The sequence below is a fragment of the Amaranthus tricolor genome, chromosome 6, assembly GCF_026212465.1.
Source record: "Amaranthus tricolor cultivar Red isolate AtriRed21 chromosome 6, ASM2621246v1, whole genome shotgun sequence".
Taxonomy (NCBI): Eukaryota; Viridiplantae; Streptophyta; class Magnoliopsida; order Caryophyllales; family Amaranthaceae; genus Amaranthus; species Amaranthus tricolor.
The window spans coordinates 5300389-5327700 of record NC_080052.1 but is presented as its reverse complement, the minus strand read 5'-3'; the positions used below and the strand labels follow the sequence as shown (position 1 = coordinate 5327700).

General features: G+C 35.0%; 3 protein-coding genes across 3 annotated transcripts; 2 read left to right on the top strand and 1 right to left on the bottom strand.

Moving 5' to 3' along the window:
• The first annotated feature begins 915 nt into the window (after nucleotides 1-915).
• Nucleotides 916-18638, top strand: LOC130814558 (IAA-alanine resistance protein 1). Its single transcript, XM_057680667.1, has 11 exons — nucleotides 916-1367; nucleotides 7186-7269; nucleotides 7677-7726; nucleotides 8279-8330; nucleotides 9338-9451; nucleotides 16605-16843; nucleotides 17005-17133; nucleotides 17221-17328; nucleotides 17977-18078; nucleotides 18166-18210; nucleotides 18304-18638. Exons 1-11 carry the CDS (start codon nucleotides 1040-1042, stop codon nucleotides 18457-18459), a joined length of 1407 nt encoding a protein of 468 aa, XP_057536650.1. The 5' UTR covers nucleotides 916-1039; the 3' UTR covers nucleotides 18460-18638.
• A 203-nt stretch (nucleotides 18639-18841) lies between these two features.
• On the bottom strand, nucleotides 18842-21310 carry LOC130814559 (F-box/kelch-repeat protein At3g06240-like). Its single transcript, XM_057680668.1, has one exon. The coding sequence runs from the start codon at nucleotides 21103-21105 to the stop codon at nucleotides 19732-19734; it is 1374 nt and encodes a 457-aa protein (XP_057536651.1). The 5' UTR covers nucleotides 21106-21310; the 3' UTR covers nucleotides 18842-19731.
• Nucleotides 21311-25034: 3724 nt separating this feature from the next.
• LOC130815059 (uncharacterized) lies at nucleotides 25035-27066 on the top strand. The gene is made up of 3 exons (XM_057681396.1): nucleotides 25035-25518; nucleotides 26459-26599; nucleotides 26843-27066. The coding sequence occupies exons 1-3, from the start codon at nucleotides 25035-25037 to the stop codon at nucleotides 27064-27066; spliced, it is 849 nt and encodes a 282-aa protein (XP_057537379.1).
• Nucleotides 27067-27312: the final 246 nt, after the last annotated feature.

Below are 27312 nucleotides of genomic sequence, written 5' to 3'. Positions count from 1 at the left end.
ACTAACAGCGAACAATAGAAAAAAAATTACTTTATTCGCTATTAGTAACAACGAACAAAGAGGACATTATATATAGTTTGTTCGTTGTTGATAACGAACAACTTTAGTTTTAAATTTTTTGTTCTATCAAACGGTTATGACATTATTTCTCTTTATTCGTCGTTATTAGGGATGGTCATGGGTTTAGGACCCTGTTGGATTCCCTCCGGACCCGCCCTTTTTTTAAGGGTCTTGGTCTTAATTTTTGAGATCTATCGGATCCGGGTCGGATCTGAATCCAAAAAATATCTGACGGGTCCAGGTTCGGGTTTCAAGGTGCAAACCCGACCTCGAGACCCAGACCCTAGACCCGCCCCTCAGACAAGTGTTTTTACTTATGCATTTACACAAGTGTTTGGTTTTTAATTATGCATTTAGACAAGTGTTTTTAATTTTTAGTAATTATTTTGTATTTAAATTTCATGGACTCAAACAAGTGTTTGTAATACAATAATAAGTTGCTTACAAAAATACAAAAAGACTCACAAAAGGTTCAATTTTGACAAATCAAAGAGACTTTGTTTAAGACCCATTAAGGACCCATTAAAGACCCTAGACCCGTCAGATCCGAAGGGTCTGGGTATGGGTCTGAAAATTTTGAACGCTTAGGGTCCGGATCCGAGTCTGGATCTATAAAAAATAAAAGGGTCCGGATCCGTGTCTGACCAGACCCGCCCCATGACCATCCCTAGCCGTTACTAATAGTGGACAAATTTTTTTCTCTCTCTTTTGCCCGCGATTGGCAACATCGACCAAATTCTGACCTTAGGCTCGTAATATGAAGACGCTAGAAAATAAAATTTTCCCACTTTATTTTAGAATTTTTTTTATAAAAAAACTTATTTTATTGAATCTTTCTTTAATTTTTCGAATAGATCATCCATTTCGGTGTTTGACTAAATATTGAGGGTTGATCTTTTTCATCATACCAGTGCACAATTACTGGATTTCAAATTCCAGTTTCATTTTCACTTTCCAATTCCTCATCACACCCCAAAAAATGGCGGTTTCGGGGAGGAGTACATCCGTTCTCATACTCTTCCTGATTTTCTTCTATTGTACTTTAGATCTATGCAGTGGGCAGCAATCCCCTGCTTCTCACCATTCTTGCTCCCGTGGTCATCACCATCACGACCACCACCACCATCATGATCATGATCATGATCATCATGGTGATCGTGATGAAGTTAATCAATCAGTAAAGAAGAGGCTGCTTCCAGAAGAGCTTGCTGAAGAAGAAGACCTAAAGTTATATGGCTTTGCATCAGATGAAATCCACATCCATAATGACCACCTTGATGGGTCCCACTCTCAACTTTCTGGCATTGGTATCATTTTATATAATGTTCTGATTTTCCTTCTGGCATTACTGTTTGGGAATTGAAACTGGGTTTTTGTAATTTGACTCTTGTGGGAGTATTTATTTTGAGTTGTGAAATACTAAGCATACTAGAGGGTCTAAAGTTTCAATTTTTATCCCTAAAAATACCCAAGACCAAGGTTCACCCAATGTGGGCTATGGGCTATGGGCTCGGTAGTGGTTAGCTAGCTTACTGAAGAGGGTTAGCTTACTGAAGAGTCAATGGAGTTCTTGTTTCTCAAGAACTCGTATAATGGAGTATTACATTTGGAGAAGAAGAAAAGAAAAAGAGAAGGGTTTTTGTGTTTGGCTAGGGTTAGAATTATCATAGAAATGTGTGTAGGCACTTCTATTTATACATGTGTACATATGGGAGTAAATGAGGAAAGGGCCCAACTCTAATGATTGGCCGCAACTTTTATCGCGAAATAAAACAGTGACATTCTGACCCCCCGCTCGACCGGTCGAGCGAAACAGGGGGTTCGAGCAAAGTGAAGAATGCTACTGGACTGGTTGAGCTTATTCACTCGGTTGAACAGCAGTTTGTTTTGGTCGAGCAACCCATCAAACGCCTCCCTGATCATCATACACACACATACACACATCCACACACCATCAAACTCACCAAACTCCATCGGTGCACTCAAAGTCACACCAAAAACTCCAACAATCTTCACCTTGACTTGAGTTCACCAAGATCACACACTTCTTCCAAGACACTCTATCCACACACTACAAACAATCAAACAAGTAACACACCAAATAAATGCCCCTAAGGGCTTTACATCAAGCAAGCTTCTAAACCAATCAAGTCCACACACAAAGTGAACTTTTTGGTGGGCAACGACTTCGTCATCATGTTGGCCGGATTATCATCTGTGCTTATCTTCGGTAAGCCCACTCTCTTGTGCTCCACTTCATCTCGAATGAAGTTGTATTTAATGTCGATGTGCTTGGTTCTTCGATGAAAAGTGTTTCGATTTCTTGCCAAGTGAATGGCACTTTCACTATCACAATGAACACGCACCAAGCTCATCTCAGGGCACATCTCACCAACCAAGCCTTTAAGCCACTTTGCCTCTTTAAATGATTCGGCGATAGCTATATACTCCGCTTTGGTGGTGGACATGGCAACCACATCTTGGAGCGACGATTGCCAACTCACCGCCGTTCCACCCTATGTAAAAACATTTCCCGAGGTAGATTTTCTAGCATCTAATTCACCCGTATAGTCGGAATCACAATGCCCAATCAACCCACTTGAATTTCTCCCAAACTTGAGACAAACATTTGAAGTTCCCATTAAATACCTTAACAACCACTTCAGCGCTTCCAAATGACCCTTACCCGGATTTGACATATATCGGCTCACCATGCTAACTGCTTGAGCAATATCGGGCCTAGAGCACACCATGGCATATATAACGCTACCAACTGCGCAAGTGTAAGGAATGTCCTCTATTTGTTCTTCTTCTTCTTCTTCTTCTTTTGTTTGAGGACATAACTTCTTGGATAGTTTGAAATGAGAAGCTAGAGGCGTGGACGCACTCTTTGCATCGCCCATGGAAAATCTTCTTAATACCTTCTCAATGTACCTCCTTTGACTAAGGTACGAGATGCCTTTTGCCCTATCCCTTAATATCTCCATTCCAAGTATCTTCTTAGCTTCACCAAGATCTTTCATGTCGAATTCACTTGAAAGTAACACCTTCAAGTTCTCCACCTCAAACAAATCTCTACATGCTACAAGCATGTCATCAACATAAAGGATCAAATATATTGTAGACCCATCATCAAGCTTCTTAAGATAGACACAACTATCATAAGAGCTCCTTGTAAAATCATGTGAAAGCATAAAGGAGTCAAATTTTTTATTCCATTGTTTAGGCGATTGTTTTAGCCCATACGATGATTTCTTCAAACGGCACACATGGCTTTCTTTACCTTTAACTTCAAAAGTTGCTTCATATAGATCTCTTCCTCCAACTCTCCATGTAAGAAAGCGATCTTCACATCCAATTGATGCAACTCAAGATCCTCCATAGCTATAATAGCAAGCAAGCCCTAATGGAAGAATGCTTCACAATCGGTGAGAAAACCTCATGAAAATCTACTCCCTCAACTTGAGTGAACCCTTTTTCCATAACTCTTGCTTTGTATACCGGAGCACTTTTGCTTGTCGATCCCTCTTTCTTTTTGAAAACCCATTTACACCCCACAACTTTCTTGTTTCTAGGTGCTTCAACAATAACCCAAGTCTTGTTCTTTGCAAGAGATTCCATCTCTTGCTTCATAGCTACTAGCCACTTGCTTAAGTCTTTTGAGGCCATAGCCTCCTTGTAAGAATTAGGATCATTCACACTCTCCACCTCACTAGCAATATTGAGGGCATAAGCCACATAGTCACACTCCTCTATATACCTTCTTTGAGGTATAATTTTCCTCTTTTCTCTTTGAGTGGGCAAAACGGTTTCTTTTTCATGTTGAGCATCATCATCAGTTTCATCAATATTGGAAGGCTCCACCTCCTCTTGGGTGTCATCGGATGTACCTACATTGTTAGTAAGAGTGTTCTGCACAGTAGGAGTAACCAATGCATTTTCATCAAAAACTACATCCCTAGAAGTAATGATCTTTCTGGACTTCTCACACCACACCCTGTATCCTTTTACACCCAAACCATAGCCCATGAAAATACATTTCTAGCTTTAGGATCAAACTTTCCCTCACTCACATGAATAAAGGCCGGACAACCAAATACTCTAAGATTAGAATAATCAATCGAATTATAACATACCTCCTGTGGGGACTTGAAGTTCAATGTGGTGTGTGGAGAACGGCTCACCAAGTAGTATGCCGTAGAAACGGCTTCAGCCCAAAACCTCTTGTTCAACTTAGCTTGTGCGATCATACTCCTAGCCCTTTCCAACAATGTCTTGTTCATCCTTTCGGCTACACCATTTTGTTGAGGCCTTCCGACACATGTTCTATGCCTCACTATATCCTCCTTGGTGCAATATTGAAGAAACTTCTTATCAACAAACTCAAGAACATTGTCCGTTCTCAATGTCTTGATGCTCTTTCCGGTTTTCTTCTCAATCATGGTCTTCCAATCAACGAAGACATCAAATACATCATCTTTGTGCTTGATGAAATAGCACTAAACCTTCCTTGAATAGTCATCAATAAGAGTAAGCAAGTAGTTGCACCCACCAAGTGAAGTCTTCCTAAAAGGCCCCCAAAGATCATAATGTATATAATCAAGGATTCCCTTGGTGTTATGGATTGCTGGCTTGAAACTCACTCTCTTGTGCTTCCCATAAACACAATTCCCAAGCTCTTTCCTCCAAACAAGCTTTGCTTGCTCAACTCATGCATACCTCTCTCACCGATATGACCTAACCTCAAGTGCCAAAGTTTGGTCTCTTCATCGGATATAATGCTAGTGGAGACATTCACAGAGCCGGAGATGGTTGAACCCTCCAGAGCATACAAACTCCCGTTCATCTTCCCCTTCATCACAACTAGTGACCCTCTTATGACCTTCATCACTCCACCTTGACAAGCAATCCTACAACCATTCTTGTCTAAAGTACCCAATAAAATCAAGTTCTTCTTTAACCCGGGAACGTGCCTAACATCGGACAAAGTTCTCACCATACCATCAAACATCTTCATTTGAAGACTCCCAACATCGACAACTTTGCAAGTCGCTTTGTTGCCCATAGTAACATTTCCTCCATCTACCCTTTCATAGGTAGTGAAGAGGTCTTTGTTGGGTGTCATATGGAAGGAACACCCGGAATCAAGAATCTACTCATTTTCACCCCTTGTACTCATGTGTGGCAACCAAAACGCCACCATCATCACTATCACTCACATAGCTAGCCTCGGCCATTACTAGAACCCTTCTTAGACCTCTCATTATCATTGGAATGCTTCTTTTTCCACTTCCAACAATCTTTCTTGATGTGACCCTTGAGCTTGGAATAATTGCAAGTCTTGTTCTTGTTTAAAACTCTAGACTTTGACCTACTTTTGCCCTTTCTACCACTACCATAAGTAGAATCCTTATCATTAGCTCTACCCCTTACATACAAGCTATCATTTAAGGTACTAGATGATTTACTTGACCATTGTGTATCAATTAAGTCTCTTGGGGTCAAGGCATTTTTAACATCATCACTACTCAAATTGTCTCTACCATAGAGCAAGGTTTTCCTGAAGTGCTTATAAGATGGTGGTAATGAACACAACAAATAGATAGCCAAATCCTCATCATCAAGTTTTACATCAATGTTTTGCAAGTCTATGACAATAGAGTAAAATTCATCAAGGTGAGGTTTAAGGGGTTTAACTTCCTCTAATCAAAGATCGTAGAGTCTACTCTTCAAAAGTAGCCGGTTGGTCACACTCTTTTCCATGTAAAGAGACTCCAACTTCTCCCATATCCTCTTAGAGGTAGTCTCTTTCACAACTTCTCTCAAAACCTCATTTGAGAGACATAGTTGAATAGCCGACAAAGTCTTAGCATCCATCTCTTCCCATTTTGCTTCACTCACTCCAATGGGTTTCTTATCTTCACCTTCAAGAGCCTTGTGCACCCCATTTTGCATCAATATTGCCTTCATTTTGACTTGCCACAAGCCAAAATTTACACACCTATCGAACTTCTCAATATCTAGCTTCATTGAAGACATGTTTCCACAAGTTTTGCACTCTTGAATACTCCCAAACACCACCAAAAGCCTTAAGCTCTGATACCAATTGAAATACTAAGCACACTAGGGTCTAAAGTTTCAATCTTTATCCCTAAAAACACCCAAGACCAATGATAGAGGTGTTCTATGCAATGTAACAAACAAGTTCAATAAACTAGCAATGAAAAGCAATAAGAAACAATGCAATAAACAAAAGACACAAGATTTACGAGGTTCACTAAATGTGGGCTATGTCCTCGGTGGTTAGCTTGCTGAAGAGTCAATGGAGTTCTCAAGAACTCGTACAATGGAGTATTACACTTGGAGAAGAAGAAAAGAGAAAGAGAAGGGTTTTTGTGTTTGGCTAGGGTTAGAATCATCATAGAAATTTGTGTAGGCACTTCTATTTATACATGTGTACATATGGGAGTAAATGAGGAAAGGGCCCAACTCTAATGATTGGCCGCAACTTTTATCGTGAAATAAAACAGTGACATTCTGACCCTCGCTCTACCGGTCGAGCGAAACAGGGGGGTCGAGCGGTTCAGCATGTTGGTCGAGCAAAGGTCCAGAATGCTATTGGACTGGTCGAGCTTATTCACTCGGTCGAGCAGCAGTTTGTTTTGGTCAAGCAACCTATCAAACGCCTCCCTCATCATCATACACACACATACACACATCCACACACCATCAAACTCACCAAACTCCATTGGTGCACTCAAAGTCACACCAAAAACTCCTACAAGTTGATAATTGGGTTCTCATAATTAAGTTTTTCTTAATTTTTGCATTTCTGTTGAAAAATGCTTCAACTTAGTGGAGGTTTTGAAAAGTGTTTTTTAATTATAATTATTTTGGGTTACATTGGTGGATTCCTACTATAATTTCTTAAATTAACTTTTGATATTCTCTTTGAATCTTGCAATCCTGACGGGAAAAGTTCGATGTTAAAGGAGTATCTGAAAATGGGGTTTGTCAATTATTTGAATCTTAAAATTTTAATTTTTATAATTGTGTATCCTGCAAATGGGATTATAAAAAAATTTACTTTTAAGTTGTGAAGGTAATAAACTAATTTGTAAGCAGGACTTTGGATTCATTCAATGGGGTGTTCTTTGCTGGTGAGCTTGGCTTCTCTTATCTGCTTGACAATTGTTCCAATATTAAGTGGTGAGTTTTCCTTTTTTTTTTTGTTTAAAAGTTGAGTTGGTTAACTTTGGTATTGATTTGAACTTTGAAGAAAACTTTCTGTGATACATCCTCCCTCTTGCTATTAATTGAGAATGGAGGGACCAAGTTTTGTTCCTATAAAGAAACCCCTTTCTTTTCATTACAGAGTGTATATGATGCTGTATTTTTATTTAGTTGATATTCCCTTTTGGTTAATATTATAGTTACTCTTTCTTGCAATGATGGAAGTATACTCTTAACCTAGAATTGTAATTAGTTCTATTTTTGTTGATTTGGATGTGTGTAAGTTTGAAGATTTCAATGCTAACTTTGTTTTCTTTAAATGCAAGGAGCTTTATCCCTGATTGAACAGTATTCTGAAACCCATCTTAATTTATTTATTGCAGCAAATGGAACACCATCGAAAGCGGTTGTGGATGCAATGGCGCTCTTTGGGGTCAGCATTCTTGAGTTTTATGAATTTTGTTTGCGTTGGTGTGATCTTTGCTTACCAGACTTTTTTCATATTATATCATCTGAAGGCACTCTGAGAAATTCAACTTTTAAATCTTGATCCGTGCGTACTCCCTCCATCCTTTTGAGTTTTCCTATTTGCTTCCTTTGTGGGAGAACTTTTCCTAATGTACAGGGCAAATTTAAAGGAAGCATTGAATTGGAGAATTGTATTTATGGTCTTTCCAATTGCTGTTAAGGATCAAGGAGATTTTTTATTTATTTATTTATTTTTTTTTTAATTTTTTTTTCTAATGAACCTTTTATCTTTCTTTGGTTCCTTTGGTTTGACGTGAACATCTTCTTCACTGTGACATACGTTTAATCATTTAGGGGGTATTGTGTGGTGCCAAATTTTCTAGGTGCCCAATTTTCAATAGCCAGTTGAGGATATTTTTTACAAGGGTTCTTGCTTCAATGGCTTTGTTGCCTTGTTCTTGTTCCCCGTTTGAATTGATTACTTACAGGGTTCTTGTATGCTTTATTTTGACTGCAGGCTGGAGCTATGCTGGGAGATGCTTTTCTGCATCAATTACCTCATGCTTTCAGTAATACATTTGTTACACTTCTCTTTAAATAACACACTTGATTTGTTGCTGAAATGGGTATTTGGTTTCCTGATTTCCTCATTTATACTACAAATTGTGAGCCCAGCTACTGCAGAATAGTTAGACCACCTGACTTTCTTTTTAGAGGGAAAAGGCTAGGAGAGGGGATGTTATTATTCATTTTTCTCAAAATTATAAAAGCGGTGGCACAGGTAAAAGTCCTTTTCCTTGGAGAATTTGGGAAGGATTTAATTAATTTTAGGATTATGCACTACCCTGTTCCATTTCCTACTTTTTCCTTAATGACCTAATGATATTCTGCTATTACTAATGACATTAAAAAATATTTTCCAACCTTACAAGTTTAGGGTAAAAGAATGGACTGAACTTGCAAGTTTTTGTACAATTTGATCCAATATCAAAAGGAAAAATGGATCCTTCCATTCCCTTCTGTTCACTCCGGTGTTCCATTTTCAAGCTAGTGAAAATGGATCCCTTGCATCCCTCAGAATCTCTCTGTTTCCCTCTTCATTTCCTTTCAAGTTCATTAAAACTCATCACTAGTGTAAAACTGAAAGGTTAAGTGAAATATAGACATTAAAGATGAACAATGGTTAAACCCATTTGCTGATTAATTTTATGGTTCAATCCCACTCAGATATTTCTGATACCTGTAATTTGTTACAGTGTTGCCTTTGCAAAGCTGCAAAGCAGCGACAGAAAAGAGGGACTCACAGTAAAGCATTGTAATTGCTTCTGCACTGGTTGATTCCAATTTTCATCTATTAAGAAAAGTTATGTAGTTGCTTCTGGAGAATGTAATGAGGAAGATCTGAAAGGTTTTGATATATGCAAGCACAATTATTAGTGGTTGTCGAAACGCTTCTATATGCATTCATAACATGTAGAGAACATGAAAAAACTTTTATTCCGGTTAAATGTTTCCATTTTGTTTGCGAGTGAGCAAACATGTTCCACTTATAAAGGCATATTGAATTTGTGTACAGGTGGTGGGCACTCTCATGCGCATGATCATCATTTTCATTCTGAAGATTCACATTCTCATTCTCATTCTCATGCTCATTCTCTTGAAGATCTGTCTATTGGATTGTCAATCCTAAGTAAGTATTTTTGGTCTCTTATTTGTTCCTTTCATTATGATCCTCTAGGAAGACCTCCATGTTACCACTTCTGTGTACATAACTGTTTTCAGCTGATTGTAATCCCATTTTTTTCTGATAATCATGTGCAATTTTTTTGGTTTGGGTCTTATTGTCTTACTGTTAGCATTGTACATGAATTTGATTGATAGGAATTTAAAGATCTTTTTAGTTATGTATTTGTGGCCTTTTTTGATTAGTTCAATGCATATATTTTTCATGGTTGAGATCTGTTGTTTGTGATCATAGCTTGGCATGCCATGCCTTATTCCAGTGATATATAGACCAATAGACATGTGTTTGAATATCATGAATGTTGTTGATGCCACACAGGTTTCGGTGTTTCTTATTACCATGTTCGATTCTCAATTTTAAATTGTCTTTGGATAGATGTCTTTTACTTGGCTTCTCCATAGGATTTTGAGATAACATAGGTCATAGATATAACTAGGTCATTTTCCGGATTTGTACATTGTTCTTTTGAATTCCTTCTTTAAAAGGGGTATTGCACTGCATGCAACACTGATTCTCATCTTTCATATAACTTTTCTAGAGGCATTAGTGTCATTTCAAACTAATTCGGGAATAATTGTTACTTTTCTGCATTGCAACTCTGAGACTTTGTTTAGATAGCAATTTAGGAGGGATAGAAAGGGGAGGGAATAAGAGGGAAGAAGAGGGAAAGGTGGGAAAGTGAGAGGAAGGGAAAAAAAATACTTATTAATGAAAGAGAAGAAACAATTCACGCCTCATTTGGAAAAGTTGAGTTTAGAAAGAAAGGAAAAGAGGGAATTTGAAAATCTTTTTTGTGCTTTTGTTTCTAATAAACAAATTCATTTTGATGTTGGAAAGATTTGGTAGGAATATCATGAGTGTTCCTCACCCCTTTACTACTTTAAGATGAGCATTGTATACATTGTTGCATCACTTAATTTTCAGAATATTAAAAAAGACGTATGCAATTTATTGGAGATAGAGTTTTTCCAATTCACCAAACCAACATTATTGAGTTTTTCGTATCTCTCACAAACTTTTCACATGATTATCCATTAATAACCCTTCAAATCTTCCTTCCCCTCTTGTTATCCGAACAAAAGATATTTCACCCCTCTAAATCCTTCCTATATCTATTCCTTTCCTTCTATTTTCCTCTGTCCAAACATATTATGGAATGTATTATATTGATTAAAGTAAAAGCATGCAATGTATGAAAGAATACAAAGTGTGTGATTATATATCTTAAGTTTGGTCAACAACAACAATGCCAAAGCCTTAATCCCAACGAAATGATGTCAATGAAACAAATCAGTAAGAACATCGTTAACTAAAATTAATCGTCCATATTTAATACGAATAATAATTTCTAATCTACAAGTCTATGAGTAATAAAAAATCTCTTCTAGTGACCATACACATATATTCTCTTTCTCTTTTCGTTGCAATTTATTGCTCTGTGCTCATGCAAATTTCATATTCACGTCAATCTTAAATTCCATTATCCAGGAACTAAGTGATGCGTGCAAGTGTTAAATGACCCAAGAACTCAATCAATCCCTCCAAGATCAGCACCAAGATTGATCTTGAACAAATGTCACACAATAAGCCTCCTGTTCTGAATGAACAAAAGGTGGCCGAAACAATTCTGTTGAATGGTTCTGTGCCTTGGACAGAAACAAATTGGCCTTATATCAACCAATTGGCCTCTTCCTCACACCAAGATTAAGATTCACTCTCTTAACCTTTGTGGAAAAACCGAATGCTCTCTTTGTTTCACTCACAAAGAACTCACCCAGGGAAGGAAATTGCAAGCAATTTACTTGAAGAAATTTTTATTAACAATCTGAATGAATGATACAATTGAGGGTGTCCCTTTATATAGGACTCTAACGGCTAGTTTTGATGACTAACAAACTTAACTACTTCCGTGTCTAATTGTTAGATCACGTGCTAAGCATGAGTTTATTAAAACAGAAATACACTAAGGGGGTGTTTGGTATAAAGAGTGGAAAGGAAATGGAAAGGTTAGTCTTGAAGAAGGGTAACGGTAATGATAAGGATTATTGTAATTAGTTGTTTGGTATAATTAGGTAAGGGAAACACATTGTTTCCCATTATTTTGCTATTTGCCTCTATAGTAATCAAAGTGATGAACAACAATTTACAACAAACAAAGTCAAACCTAAAAATATAAAACAAAAATAAATTTTAATTTTCCACTATATTATTGGGTCTACTACTACTGAAAACTAGATTTAAAAATATAAAATAAATTATTTTAAATTATTCACATGGGCTGAAATTTGATTTTCATATTCATAAGTGCAGGTGATAAACACAAAGTTATGATAGAAGTGTACCGAAGTTTCTGAATTTCGCAAGATAGAAAGAGGGAAGAAAGGGAATTTGTTACCATTGTTAAATAAGAGGAAACAAAATGAGGTTATTTGTTACCCTTAAGTAACGGATTCGCTTAACCAAATTTGATACCAAACAAAAAGTAAGCTTATAAGTTAATTTAATCCCTTACCTACATAGAAAAAACCTTTACCAAATACCCCCTAAGTCTTATTTACAACTAAAATCAGCCTTATCAGAAAACTGGCGAACACAAGACCTTGTAGCTATACTCGTGGGTTCTGTATGGACTATGAGCATTGTCCTTGGGCCCTGGCTTCTTGATCCATGTATAGAGATGTCTTCCTCTGTGTTTCCTCGTTCTTTCATGCACCAGGTTGGGCTCTCAGTGTCTTGCAAGGTAGGCTGACAGACAGTTTGTTGTCCTGTCTGATCTGCTGTCTGTTTGTATTGATCAAGGTTTCTGTTTTGTTTGATTGATGTTGGGAGGTCTTCAAAGATCTCTCTTGATCTTTCCATGCTTTTATGCTCATGCTTGGCCCAGATTGGAGGTAGTCATCCTTATTTTGTAGAGTTTTCATGCTAAGTTTAGTAGGTTCAGCAAGTGTGTTGATCCAATTATGCTCTTCATGGTTTGACTTGGTTTGTAGGCTATCAATAATTGGATCAATAAGTTCCTCAAAGTTTTAACTTTCTACTTTTCTAATAAGTGCATTTCTAGGCTTTTTGCACATTACAAACACTCTCATCTTGTCTTCTGTATCTGTGACTTTCATATTCGTTATTATTTCATCATTTTGAATTCTTTTCTAAAGGGTACATCTCAACCAGTTGCTTCTTTTTTAGAATAATCTCTTCTAAAAGTCTAATATTTCGACCTATATAGTGATGTTTTGTTAGGGTACAATTTTTCCCTTTAACCTTACTGGCACTCCTCGGTTGTCTAATATTTTGGTCACTAACTCTTTCGATCCAAATTCCAGAATATTATGCCTAATTGTTGATCAATTTCTTGTGGAAGTTTGAGCCAAAATACTTAAAACAGTCATTGAGAAAGAGTTTCTTCGTATCTAACATAACATCATTGATTCACTAATATGATCCTTCATGCCAAAATGGCATTCCATATATATTATCTTACTTGGTTTGGCTCAATTCCTCTGATCTAATGCCTAACTTTACATCTCTAGTTTAACATTTACCTCATTTCTTGTTCCCTTTTCTAAAATTTTATTGATAGGGAACAACATGCATCATGAAACTCCAATATGAATAGGGCTTGTTCTCTCATTTTGCAATAAGATTCGACAAAGTAGAAAGTAAAACCTCGATGTAGACCATAGTGCAAAAATATGGTAACGGTTACGATAATGGACACGACAATCTAGTAACAAGGTGATGCAGTTATCTTATTGCCAAATTTCGGCCTAAACCATGAAATATCTTTTGAAACGATCTAAAACACAATTTTACACCATTACGATAATAGATACTGGTTCGATAAATTTGAAAACCTTTACGGTAAGACCGGTACGATACGATTTGGCATTGTTTTTGCACTATAATGTATACCAATTGTGATTGAGAAATATTTAGTCCTTTGGACTCAACATTAGAGATGACAAAATAGGTGGGTGAGTGTGTTATGCCCCCTCCCATACCCATCCCCACCTAATATTTCATGCCCACTCACCATGGCGGGTAAAATTTTCACACCCACGCCAGCCCACCTGGGTATGCATTCAAATCTATCCTAATCCACTATGGGTATATACCCACCTTATACCCGTCACACATTTATTGCATGTTCGCGTTATATGCGCTTCATACAATTACAATTTCATAATAATTGATACATAAAATAAGATAAAATTAATATCCTTAAGTTCTTGTCAATACTTTTTAATAAATATACAAAATTGATATAAAACAGTATATTGTATATATGAGGCGGGTTGTTATAGGGCGGGTCAAGTGGGTATGGGGCGGCTGCCCGACAGGGTGGGTGGATATGGAGAGGGTAAAAATTTATACTGCCTACCTACCCACAACCCATGGTGGGTAAGACTTTTCGTACCCATATCCACCAAATTCATACCCATACCTGCCCTAACTAGGACGGATGTGGTGTTTAGCCCATATTATTTTACACGCGTCCACATGTCCTGATGTGACATTTTACTTTATATTGCAAGCGCATGGTATGTGTGTAGCTTAACGGGTCGAACTCAGGGTAGCAATTTAATTAATTTTCCTTATCTTATAATTACGGGATACTAAACAAGGAAATATGATTGATATTAAATCTATTCTAATGCCGACAATAATTTAAAGTCTCAAATATGATTACGAAGCAAATTAAAATCGACAATTTGAGATTTAATTAATAAATAAAAGACTTTAGGATGTCAAGTCTCACTTAAATTCTCGTATGAACACAACCAATAATAGCATCTATAAAAATTTGGATCATTTAGATGATTAAAAGTGATCTTGTTAATCTCAAGTTACTTGCTATATCGATTAACTATTTGATTTAGACCTTATTAATTCAATTCTCATGCGCTCATTGTATTGACTAAATTAATAAGAATTTAACTAAAATTTACCCTAAAGCAAAATTAATCCTAATCTGAAATTCTTGTAATATTAAATAGGTTAACAAAGCATATTTAATTTAAGGTTATTAGCCCAATTTAATCATCAATCTGTAATTTTATAGACACTATCAATAATATTAGTTCATACTTCGAATCTAAGATCAAACCCAAATCCTAGAACAAGAAATATACTCACTAATAATAGAGAATAACATAAAATCAACAATAAATAAAATGCTAATTATGATACTAGACATGATAGAAATAAATAAAGAAGACAATTAATTATATGAATAAAAAACAAGATAAAAAGAAATTTACAAATTGAATTACAACTGAACTTTAAATTGCATAAGGAATTGATAGTAGCTATGGAAAATATAATAACTAACAAATTAACTTAAGAACTTGTAAAGTGATAAAAACGTCTAATCTATGATGCTCAATAATGAAGAATCTAATTTATATTTATACTTAAGGAACAATCCTCCTCAAAATAACTAAAATTAACCTAAAAAACCTTATTAAATTAAAATTAATTACAATAATAAAAATAATATAGTAGTGGAGGGAACTGCCGGCACAGAATTCCAAGGAAAACGCCGATTCGGCAGTGGCTTTGCCTACAAGGAAACCGAGTCAGCTTTTGATGCTTCCAAAAACGTAAACTTCCAGAACCCAACGTTGACTCGGCGTTGAATATGTTGATGATGAAGCGGAGTCGACTTTCCTTGTTGCATCAATCCCATTTTCCAGAATTAAACGCCGGCTCGACGTTTTGTCCCTTAATGACGAAGTTGATTCGGTTTTCTTTGCTGATCTGAAATCCTTTCCAGTAATATTTACCGTCTCGGCCTTGGGACATCACTTCCCGAAGCCGACTATACCTTATACTTAGAATATGTTTGTGACCACCTTTCATTCTTTAACTTTAGAACACCACTATCTTCCTTCCAATAGTGCCTTGCAATTGTATTAGCCACATTTTTGTATAAATATACTTGATAATCACCATAATTAATCCAATTATTCGCACTTAGCCCAAATACACAAATTAGAGTTAATGAGTTAAAAATAGTTCTTAACCGCCTTTAAACTTCATAAAAGGAGTATAAAAATAGACATAATAAGTGCAAATAATTGCACTTATCAAACTCCCCCATGCTTAACCTTGCTGCATTGAATCCCATTTTTCCAAAGCCAAACCTAACTCGGCGTTTTGTCCCTCAATGACAAAGCCAAGTCGGCTTTCTTTGCTGATCAGAAATCCTTTCCAGTAATATTTGCCGGCTCGGCTTAGGGGCATCACTTCTCAATGCCGAGTATACCTTATACTTAAAATATTTTTGTGCCATCTCTTCATTCTTTAACTTTACACCATTCCCTTCCTTCCCATAGTGTCCTGCAGTTGTATTAGCCACATTTTTGTATAAATATACTCGAGAATCACCAAAATTAACCCAATTAGTCAAACTTAGCCCAAAAACACAAATTAGAGTAATTGAGTTAGAATCTTTCTAAACCGCCTCTAAACTTCATTAAAGGAGTATAAAAATATGCATAATAATTGCAAATAATTGCACCTATCATGTCCCAACACGAGTTTGTTTTTCATTATGCATATCATAGGCTATACTCAGGTGGTATTTTTGTTTATCTATTACCCATATAAGTGCTTCTCTTGATGCTTTGTTGTACACCTTTTCCTGATCAATAAAACATGTGCAAAGCTTTATTCTTTTTCTTTACCGTTTACTATTTGATTTGTTGCCGAATCAAATGGATAACTTCCATTGTAGTTCGTTCTGACATGAAACCAAATTAGTTTTGAAAATACTTGTACATCTTCGGAGGCGTTGTTATATAACCCTCACCCATAATTTCAAGGTGCGAGTGACTAAACTTAATTCCCCTAACAGGCTTGTGTCTCTCCTTTGTTTATGTAAATAGATAAAATGGTGATTATCTTTCAGACTTTTGACATATTGTTTGTTTTCCTTATCTTGTTAAAGAAGCGAGTTAACTATTTCAATACTATTTGCCCTAAACACTCCAAGCCTCAATAGGAATTCCATTATGACCTTATTATTGAAACTCTTGCAAGTCTATGATTTATCAGATTTTGTGAATTTCTTATTGTACGGCATTCTCTTTGGCAGCTGGCATTGTAGTTTTCCTTATTGTGGAGAAGGTTGTTAGGTATGTTGAAGAAGTTTCTGGAGGTGAACATTCAGGAATGCATGCTCATCACCACCACCATCATCGTAAAAGCAGTAAAAAGCACAAGGATAAGGATGATACTGACGAGAAGACAGTACAGAAGCCTTTGAATGAGAAAATATTGGATGGAGATGGCGATGCAAAGCAAGATTCTAGATCTGGATCGGAATTGAAAAAGGTGAGCCTAATAGGAATCAAATTGATGATGCAATATCAACCTGTTCATAATACTTCCTGTGAAAAATTTGCTGCTCATGTCTGTATATTAGTATCTGATATCATAGGCATATTTAGTTGCCTATTGCCTTCGATAAACCTTAGACCTCTTTTGGTGTGCAGAGAAACAGAAAGGGCAGTGGTGACAAGTCGAATAAAGATGCTTCTGAGGGGAAGTTGGCTGAAACAAAGTTTACAAAACAACCATCAAAGTTGGTCTTTGGTTATCTCAATCTCTTCTCTGATGCTGTGGTGAGTTTGTGTTCTGTACTAAAAACATGAAATTTTCGTGTTGATTGGCATTCATTTCATCGTGATGGTTTATTTTGAATATTGCAGCACAATTTTACTGATGGAATGGCTTTAGGAAGTGCTTTCTTACTCTATGGAGCTGTTGGTGGATGGTCTAGGACTCTATTTTTGCTCGCTCATGAGCTACCTCAAGAGGTGTTTTATGATGGATACTGCTTCTTGTCTCTTCGCTGTAGTGAAATCATACTTTTATGACAACATCAGTGCAAATACAAGTCTTGAGAGGTTTTCCTAATGATATAAAGATGTCTCTTCACTGTTGTGAAATCTTAGTAAAATGCTGAACCACAACAATGCGCATAACCTGTTCCCAAAAGATAGAGTCAGTTTTATGAACTAATAAATCACTGCCAGTGGTCACATAAACTCTAGAAGCAAATGTTGTATTCCCCCCTAAAACTATCTTTGTGCTTGGGACTTAGGAGATTTAATATATTCCTTCATACATCCTCAGTATTTTAAAAATGGCTCCAAGCTTGGACTAAAAGCTTCGATCCTTTTGAGTGCTTATCATTGCTCTAAAAGAGTCAGTCCATTCTTCTTTGTTTGCTTCAACTGATACTCAGTAAAAGATATACAGTCGATATCAGGAACTCCTTTTTAGGGGATGCCTTGTTGAGTAACATTCCGTCTTTTCTACGAGGAAATTTTGCTAGACATGTCATGTTTATGGTTTTCTTCTACCCTGTTTTGTGGACATTATAGGCATTTCTGTTGGTCTATCATTTATTATGATTTGAGATTATGACTTTGACATTGTGATAATATTTGATTGCTGTACAGGTTGGCGATTTTGGAATCTTGGTTCGATCAGGTTTCAGCGTCTCGAAGGCTTTATTTTTCAACTTTCTATCAGCACTTGTAGCATTAGCTGGAACAGCACTAGTGCGTTTTTTCACTGAGCTGAAACATTCTTTCTATTTTCTCGAGTTTTTTTTTCTCATCAAAGAAACACCTGCGTGTTTTTTGTAGGCTTTGCTACTCGGCCAAAATCCAGGACAGTCGTCTCTCATTGAGGTAAGTCCCGCAATGTGATCTCAGTTTTGAAGCTTACACAACCTTACACGAATTTTTCTACTGATTAAGAGTTCTTCATGACACTATTTGCAGGGGTTCACAGCTGGTGGATTCACTTATATCTCAATCGCGGGGGTCCTAGCAGAGATGAACAACAATGGGAGCTCTAGTCTAAAAAGTAGTGTAAGCCAATTGATTTCATTGATGTTGGGGATGGGTGTTGCCCTTTGGATTTCTCTTGTAGAGTGAAAATCCTGGGGAGAACAAAAATCCCCCTTTCTATTTAACTACCCATTGGAAATCAAAATTTTTGCGATTGCTTTCCATTTGTTTTTGAAGGTTTGGAATCGTTATATGGACAGTTTAACTGAATTGTTTCACCTTAAACTATAATGGATTAAATTTCATCCATCTTCACCTTAAAGAAAATAGACTTTTGAAGTTCATGAGAGTCAAACATTTTTTTATTAGAAAATGGAATTGTTTTTATTAATTACAATAAACAACTTTACAAACTAACCTTATGGTGGCAGACACACTTTATAGGAAGGATCCCCCTCCACCTTAAGGACAAAGGAAGAACGATATTCAGTCCCTTTGAATTTATTACATTACGCAAATTGAGGGACGGAGTACAACACATATAAAAAGAGCAAAGTAGACCTTAGTTACTAGCAGTTTGAGTCTCCCATCAGCAGCAGAGAGAATCTCAGAGTTCCAAATGCTTCATTTCTATTCTTCAAAAACCAGTAGACTGAGCAAACAAAACTCTCTTCTTAGCATAGGACAATTTCTATGCTTTATGCAACATTCTTTTCAGAGAACATGTCAGGATTGGGATGTTAAGCCACAAGCTTAAAATCCCACTAAAAATCCTCAAAGTGACACTTAAATTTAGATGCTCATGAATTCCTCGTTAGGCACATAGGGGGTGTTTGGCAAATGAGAATGGATGAGACTTTAAGATGAAACTTGAGATGAAACTTTGGGTTTTAACAAAATCTTGATCCTTCTTTGTTGTGTTGATGGAATAATGTGGGATTTATTATATATACTTGTTTGGTTAGTGGGAATAGAACTTGAGAAATAATGTAAAACTACTTATTGTTGGGTGAAGAATAGAGATTAGGAAAGTCTCAAGTAAAATACCTCCTACCCCCCTAGACATTTTTCATAGGACTTGTGCTTCCTCTACACCTATTCTAAGTAAACAAACAATGACTCTTTTTTATAGCTAATTCTCATTTCCCTCCCTAAATCCATCTTGCCAAACAGCCCCATAGGACATTTTAGTGCAACAATAGCAACATTAACAAGCCACATTATAAATCTGAATTTGGGGTTGTAATCCGGTTCCACACCAAACTAACCTTTTTGATATATAAAATTAAACACTTGATTTTAACTATTTATAAAATTATTTTACTAGTACGTCAGCTACTTGGCCCCCTTAGTTCGAAAACCTGGCTTTGTCCTGGTAGAATAGTAATGCTCTCCTGTAAACTACTCAATAAAACATACTTATTCTCCATCTTGATGCATTTTTTCAGGTTCAACTCCATCCATATTTGTAAAAGGATGAACGAAACTTTCAGTGCATACTTTTACACTGGTAGAATAGTAATGCTCTCCAGTAAACTCACACCCATGAAACTCAACCTTCCTTATTCTCTTCTCTTTTAGATTATACCAACCTAACCCATGTTGAGCTCCTGGTAGCAGAAATTCTTGCTGCTCTTTGCGATGAACCAGAGGAATTCCGCTTCCATTTGGTAAATTGCACAATTTTTCCCACGAATTCTTCACTCCGTACACTTTCATGACCCATAACTCAAGATAATCATAACTAATACCTCTTGAAATTAATATGCATAAACATCCATTTAACATTCCTAGCTCTATAATGTAGGGTTTTGATATGTAATCATGTAAACAATACCCTTTATTTAATTCATCTGGTACTGCCAATTCACCCCATTTTTCTGTATGAAGATCAAAATTTAGAATCATCTCCTTTGAGTATCCGAAAATTAGTGGATCATACTCGGTAATATGCCAATGTAAGTGATTGTTCAATGCAATTCCATGGTTATGTGCCTTGATGAACAGCTTTTTTTCCGAGTTACCTGGTTGTACCACATAACTATTGTTGAAAACAGGCAAGTTTATCTCCCTCCATAAACGACTGTCTTTCAATAAAGTGTATATAAGAGCTCTCTTAGCAGTTAAACTTGCAACTTTATAGCAATGACTGATGCAATCATATCCAAGCCCGAAAACCCTGAATTGAAAATATCGAATTGCTGTGTAATTTCGTATTCCATTGCTTAGCCAATAACTTCGTTCATGACAGTCAGGAGCATTGTAATAGTAAGAATAATAACAATAGTTTATACAAGGCAGTATTTTGAAGCTTCCTTGTTCTTGATCAAGAGCCGGATTGCAGACGGCAATGTGGTTTATCCCAGATACTATCAAAACAAGTCCGTTACAAGAGCCCGCAACCTCAATTTTTCCAAAGACCAGCTTTTCAGGTCTGTTTATATGATAGTTTTTGTACATTGTAATGCTTTCAAGGGATGTATTAAATGATGGAGGTAAGGAAACTTTTCTTATATTGAGTTTGGTGTCATTAAGGTTAAGGTATGCTCGGTACAAGGCACGAACGATGGTTGGGGAACCATTGATCGTGACAGTACGATAGATTTTGAGTATAAGAGAGGAATTATAGTAGTTTATTTTAAGAGCGCGCTTCAAATGGAGTTTGAAGAATTCGGGGCTTTCAATGATAGTTTTCCATGACTTGGATACACATTTGAATCGTAGGAGAGATTTAACGGGTAATTGTGACAAAATTTGTGCGGTTATTTCTAAGGGCAAATTTTTAGATGACATTTTAAGAAAATAATGCAAAAATGATTATTTTTTCTCTCTCTCTCTCTGTTTTTTTTTTTTTTTTTTTTTTTTTTTTTTTTTTTTGAGTTGATGAAAGATATTGTTTTAAGCAAAGTTTGGGAGTCGAAGACACTTGTATTCTAGAACTGACTTGGGATCCAAGTCTTTTCTTCATTTTCTATTGGTGCGGGTCAGTTTTCACTTTGACAGCCTTTCAACAATTGGGTGTTGAATATTTTCTTTTGGGTAGTCCTTACTCCATAACTCCATATGGGTGATGGATTGACTTGGGGTACAAGCATCCTGCTACAAAAGTCAAATAGTCAACAAGATATTTATCTGTAAAAGTATTTTTTGACTTTTTAAATGAATGAGATGTTGATTAGTTATTGGGTTGGGTTCAAATTATGTGTTTTGGGTTGGTTTAAAATTTGATTTTATGTTTGCATTGGTTTATACATATTTTAAGTGGGATTAAAGGCAAATTTGATTATAAGGCCAGATAAATGTCTGATTGTCGGATCTGTTTTGAGTAACTTTTAAAAGGTGCTTGGCAATGGATTTTATGTGGTGAACATTGGTACACTTTAGAAAGAAAATTGGATGGAGCTTGTTTTTACAAATTAATTGTTATGAATATTGGTTGTGGGGAACAATGTTTAGGAACTGAGTGAGTATAATAGTAGATATTATCAACCAATTTGGTAGGTTTTTCGTTTGCTTGCAGCAAATCAGAACCTTATCAAATAAGAAAATTTGGAATCTTTGAGTCAAAAAATTAAAAAAATGAACCAAATAATTCAACTTTCAAACTTATTTCAAAAGTAAGTGTGAAATTCTCAAACATGAGGTTTGGGACTGTTCGCAGTTAGTAACTGTGAATAGGTCAAAAAAGACTAAATAGTTGTTCGCAGTTAGTAACTGCGAACAACTATTTTGACCTGTTTTTGTGGAGCACGAACAGGTCAAACAGGTCAAATAGCTGTTCGCAGTTACTAACTGAGAGCAGCTATTTTGTCTTTTTTGACCTGTTCGCAGTTAACTGCGAACAGCCTCAAACCTCAGGTTTGGGAATTTCATGCTTACTTTTGGAATAAGTTTGAAAATTGAATTATTTGGTACATTTTTTTGATTTTTTGACTTAAAGATTTCAAATTTTCATCAAACAACAATTCCATAGAGGTGAGTTTCTTCCCCTATCATATATGGGTTTATGTTGATGATCGTTCTAGGGATGATTTTAGATCCAAATTCATATCCATTTTTTTATTTTTAACTAAAGGGTATGTATCATACTACTTCCTATTCAACCTATTAGTTCCATTTGGTTTTTAACATTTGTCGAAATAACATTTTAACCCTTAGTATCTCTAATTATTTTTAATTAAAAATTATAAAATATAGATATTAATAATCTTTGCATTGAGACGAATTAAATAAGATCTCACGTGACTATGTTTAAACTTAAAGATTAAGAATAAAATACAAATTAAGAGTGGTAAATGAATAGTGAAAATAAATCAATGGGACTAATGGGTAGAATATGAGGGAGTATATTTTTTTAACACCTAATACTCCCTTCGTTCCTTTGTATTTGTCTACATTACTAAGATGGGTAGTTTCATAAATTTGTCCACTTTAGAATCTTTTCTTGTTTTGGACATAAATTAATATTCCAAAACTATACACATTCTCATTGTACTCTATGTTTAAGTAATCTATGTTAGCATTCAATTAACCAATAGAAAGTGAGATTATTGTAAGACATAGATTACCATATTTATGATGAGTAATGATTAAGATATCTGTATTTATTTTTCTCATTTATCTTTCCAAAACGTGAATTAATCTTCTATTTTCTCTTTCCAAATAATATTTTATATTAAGTAAAGATTTTCTTTCAGATTTTTGCCCAAAAGTCAATAGTGGACAATCATAAAGAAATGGAGGGGTAGTTATAATTTGGGTCTAAATTCCATAGAATACAATTTAATACCCCTTTGTTCATTAATGAAGTTCTCATAATGAATATTCACGGGAATTTAAAAAAATAAAATCTTTAGATATTGAATATATTATTTTATTAAATAATAAATTTGATAAAAGAAAAGTAGGAATAATAAACATAAAAAAAATATTAAAAGAAAGTTATAGTAGAAAATATTGGGACTACACTAATAAAAAATATTTTAATAAAGTTAGTGGGAAACATATAGGGACCATAAAGAATCTAAAAATGTTAAAATGAAATTAGTGGAAGATATGTGGAAACTATAAGCATTAATAAAATATTAAAATGAAAATGAATAAAGTTATTTTTGTCCAAAGTTTGTTATCTAAATAGAAAAAATTTTAATAGGAATAACAAATGAAACACTCTAAAATGATAAATGTGAACTTCTCTAAGGAAAGGAGAGAGTAGAATACCTTAAAAATCACAAATGTCATATTTCAAGGCAAACTGTTGAATGATGTACCTTTGTTGGAGAAATAATTGTTGATATGTCATAATTAAATATTGTTTTTGTCTCTTAATGTATGTTAATGAGATAAAATTGAGATAAAATTTTAAAAGAGAGAATCTTGTAATGAAAAATCTAACTTATAGGAATTATGAATATATTTAAAATTGAATTCTTAATTTTTTTTCATCCATTATTATCTAACAATAATGACTTTTTAAGCTACGAATTGAGTTTCAAAATGAAGACTAAAGTGTGTACTTTAAGAATATAATAACTAAATATGTTCCATTATGATAATGATAATGATAATGATAATGATCACGCAAATGAAGACTAAAAGTGTGTAATTTAAGAATATAAATTTTTTCCTAAAGAGGATTAGGGTGTATTTAATAAACCCAAAACCAAACTTGTAGATACAGAGAAAATACCTTAAAATTGTCAAAATTGCTTAATATTTTAATTGGATTTAAGTTCTTTAATTTACTAAGATAAGAAACAAACTAATTTATCTTGACTTCCCTAGCGAGCTATTATTTCCGATAGCATACACTCCCTCCTATTCAGAGTAATTGTTCCATTTTGTTGGGCACGGATATTAAGAGTGTGATGGGGTCCACCAAAAAGGTGGTAGTTGAGATTTTTTAAGCGATTTGGATTAATTGTTAATGATTTCCTTTTTTTGTTAAATATAGTAGATAAAATTGAATTTTGGAGAGAAAATTGGGTTTCACATTTACAATAAAATTAACTGACAATAATACATTTTTGGGGTTTTTAAGTTAACAAACTATAAAAGTACTTAACTTAAATTACAAAAAATTACGTAAACTAAATTACACATTACAAATTGAAAAAATAAACAATAAGTCTTCAATTCTTCCTTGATTTCTTCAGCGTTTTTTGAACGGCAATTGAAAACGAACAACTCTCTCGCCATATGCGCATGCGGATATTAAATCTTTCATCGACTTTAGATTTTTAAAAAAATACGTATGCATTAAGTGTTCAAAATTGATTAATTAGCTACGAAAAATATGAACATTTTGATTTTGAAACGAAGCCATCAAATAAACTAGAAGACAGCAAGTTAGTAACATCAAAGACAAAGACGCAACAATTCCACATAGCAAGTCAGTAACATTAAAGATAATAATCCAAAATTCTCAGATTGGCGCCAAGTAAGAAAATTCAGAAGCGCCAAGTAACAAAATTCAGAGGTTGCAGCTATATAATGATAGCATTAAATAAATAATTCATCACCACTAATTAATTTACATCAACCAAAATTGAAGTACAACCATGGTAAAAATAAAAGAGCAAGATAATTTTACTAGGAATCAAATAATGCATGAAATTTTATCGTCTGTCAACAGTAAAGGGAAGCCAGCACACAGGGTCATCAATGACATGGCGAAGAAGTACGTTGTGAATAAGAAGACAATAGGAAGGTTATGAGGACAAATGAAGGACCAACAACAGAAGAATCAACTTCCAATAAATGTCAACAGTAAGAAGAAAGGAAAGATGACAGGGAATAAGGTTCCCTTTGATGACACAAAGTTCAAGGAACATGAAAAGGTGAAAAAGACAAGTCAAGCCGCAATTGCAAGGGTCTTGGGAGTTAGCCAAAGCACAGTTTGGAGATGGAAAAAACAGAAGTACATTCGAAAGCACACCAATACAATCAAACCATTGGTTAATGACAAAAATAAACTCGACAAGTTAATTTTTTGTCTTATAAGTTGCATTTTAGATGAGCACACAAACAACTTCACGTTTAATGACATGTCAAATGTAGTGCATATAGATGAAAAGTTATTTTACATCACAAGGACTGATATAGGTCGGCTATATTTTAAACAAGGACCAAACTATATGCACATGTATGTTTTGAGATTTCGAAATTCAGCAATTAAGGCTGAAAGTTTAGGGAGTAATGTAAAATGTTTTTTTTTTTTTTTTTTTTTTTTGTGATTTTGTGGATTTTGTAATAAGAAAAATTAAGAAAAGATATGTTGAATGAACAACTTGAAAATGGCTGATCCAAGGCTTAATTTGATACAGATTCACCACAAATAAAACCACGGGCTCCTAAGAACACATTCAAACTTTAAGCCAAAAGAATGAAAGGCATAGGAACTTCAACTTACTAAAACCAATCCAAGTTAAAGTAAATTGCAAAGAGAGAACAAAGGAATTTGCTCAAAGGTTATTTTGTATTAAGAATGTAAAAATCAGATTGTTCATTACAAGAGAGCAAACATCCTATTTATACTAAAGCATTCAACAATGAGTACAAACTTTGAAAATGAAAGTACAACCAAAATGGCAATAAAATGCAACAACTAGTAAAAGAACAAGGAGATTTTTGCTGATTTTTTTGTTGTCTCCAACAACTAGTTTTCTTTGGGATTTGTAAATCATGTCTTCTATCTTCTTGGGATTATTTGTGGCTGATTTGTAATAGATATTATCATAAAAAATCCCACTTAATCTTTAAAACATATGGCTGTTGTAAATCAGCTGGTTTTGAAGAATGCAACGGCTCAATTTGGAGAATTTGATTGCTTGTTTTAATCCATGCGTTTTAATTGTGTAAAGGATGTCCCATGAGAAAAAATAAATATTAGACTCAATAAAATAAATATTACAACTCGACTAATAAACATGAGACATGATTAAACTTGATCCTAAACCTGGCTTAGTCATCTCTAAGACTTTGTTTCATTATAAAAATGAAAATTCAAAATAAAGACTCAAATTTAAGAAGACTTAGTTCATGATTACAAAATTAAAGGACTTGATATTTGAACCTTGAATGTGAGCATCTTCCATATGATGAATCATGGTATTGATCCTAGTTAGCTCATGAGAACTTGATGTAGGTGATCCTACATCAAGGACACAACAGATATATTATCTCACACTTGGAGAGGTAGAGCAACATAGAGAAATCCAATCAAAACGATTTGTGCCTAAGATCATGTTTATGTGTGCTATTGCTAGACCAATCTTTTCTAATGAAGGTGAGCTGATTTTTTATGGAAAGATAGACATATTTCCTTTTACACACGAAGTGGTAGCACAAAGAAGTTCAAAAAATAGGAAGAGAGGAGAGCCAGAGACCAAACCCTTACAATCAATCACTAAAATATACACGAAAGATATGATTGTGCACTAGATACTCCCAGCAATTAGAAGTAAATGGCCAGCACATTAAAGTAAAACGATATACATTCAACTGGACAATGCTAAGCCACATATTTTAGATGATGACATAGTGTTTAGAGAGGCAGCAACACTTGATGGATTTAGTTTCCACTTAGTGCAACAACCTCCTAACTCACCAGATATGAATTTGTTAGACTTAAGATTTTTTAGGTCAATACAGGCATTGCAGCATCAAAAATTAGCATGCAATTATGCACAGTTGGTTATGGCAGTGAATGCAACATTTGAGAGCCTACAACCAAATGTATTGAAGTTTGTATAGATCACTTTACAAGCATGTAAAGTTGAGGTTATTAAGAACTTAGGTGGTATAGATTATCACATTCCACACATGAACAAATCAAAGCTTGCAAGGGAAGGGAGACTCCCACATTGTTTGGGGGTACAAAAGGAAATTATTTACGAGGCACTTCGTTATTTGGATACAAAGGTGGGTCAAAGTACGTTTGAGGTCATCTTATTTTACTTGGGGATCAAAGATGAACAAATTTTTCATCAAATCTTTTAC

Excerpts from the sequence above, each read along its gene's own strand:
- LOC130814558 (XM_057680667.1), top strand. The coding sequence starts at position 1,040 with ATGGCGGTTTCGGGGAGGAGTACATCCGTTCTCATACTCTTCCTGATT. Across the intron at positions 7,270-7,676 it reads AATTGTTCCAATATTAAGTG|CAAATGGAACACCATCGAAA; the intron begins GTGAGTTTTCCT and ends TATTTATTGCAG. Across the intron at positions 9,452-16,604 it reads TATTGGATTGTCAATCCTAA|CTGGCATTGTAGTTTTCCTT; the intron begins GTAAGTATTTTT and ends TCTCTTTGGCAG.
- LOC130815059 (XM_057681396.1), top strand. The coding sequence starts at position 25,035 with ATGAAGGACCAACAACAGAAGAATCAACTTCCAATAAATGTCAACAGT. Across the intron at positions 25,519-26,458 it reads TTTAGGGAGTAATGTAAAAT|GTGATCCTACATCAAGGACA; the intron begins GTTTTTTTTTTT and ends AACTTGATGTAG. Across the intron at positions 26,600-26,842 it reads ACCAATCTTTTCTAATGAAG|ATGATGACATAGTGTTTAGA; the intron begins GTGAGCTGATTT and ends CACATATTTTAG.
- LOC130814559 (XM_057680668.1), bottom strand. The coding sequence starts at position 21,105 with ATGTCATCTAAAAATTTGCCCTTAGAAATAACCGCACAAATTTTGTCA.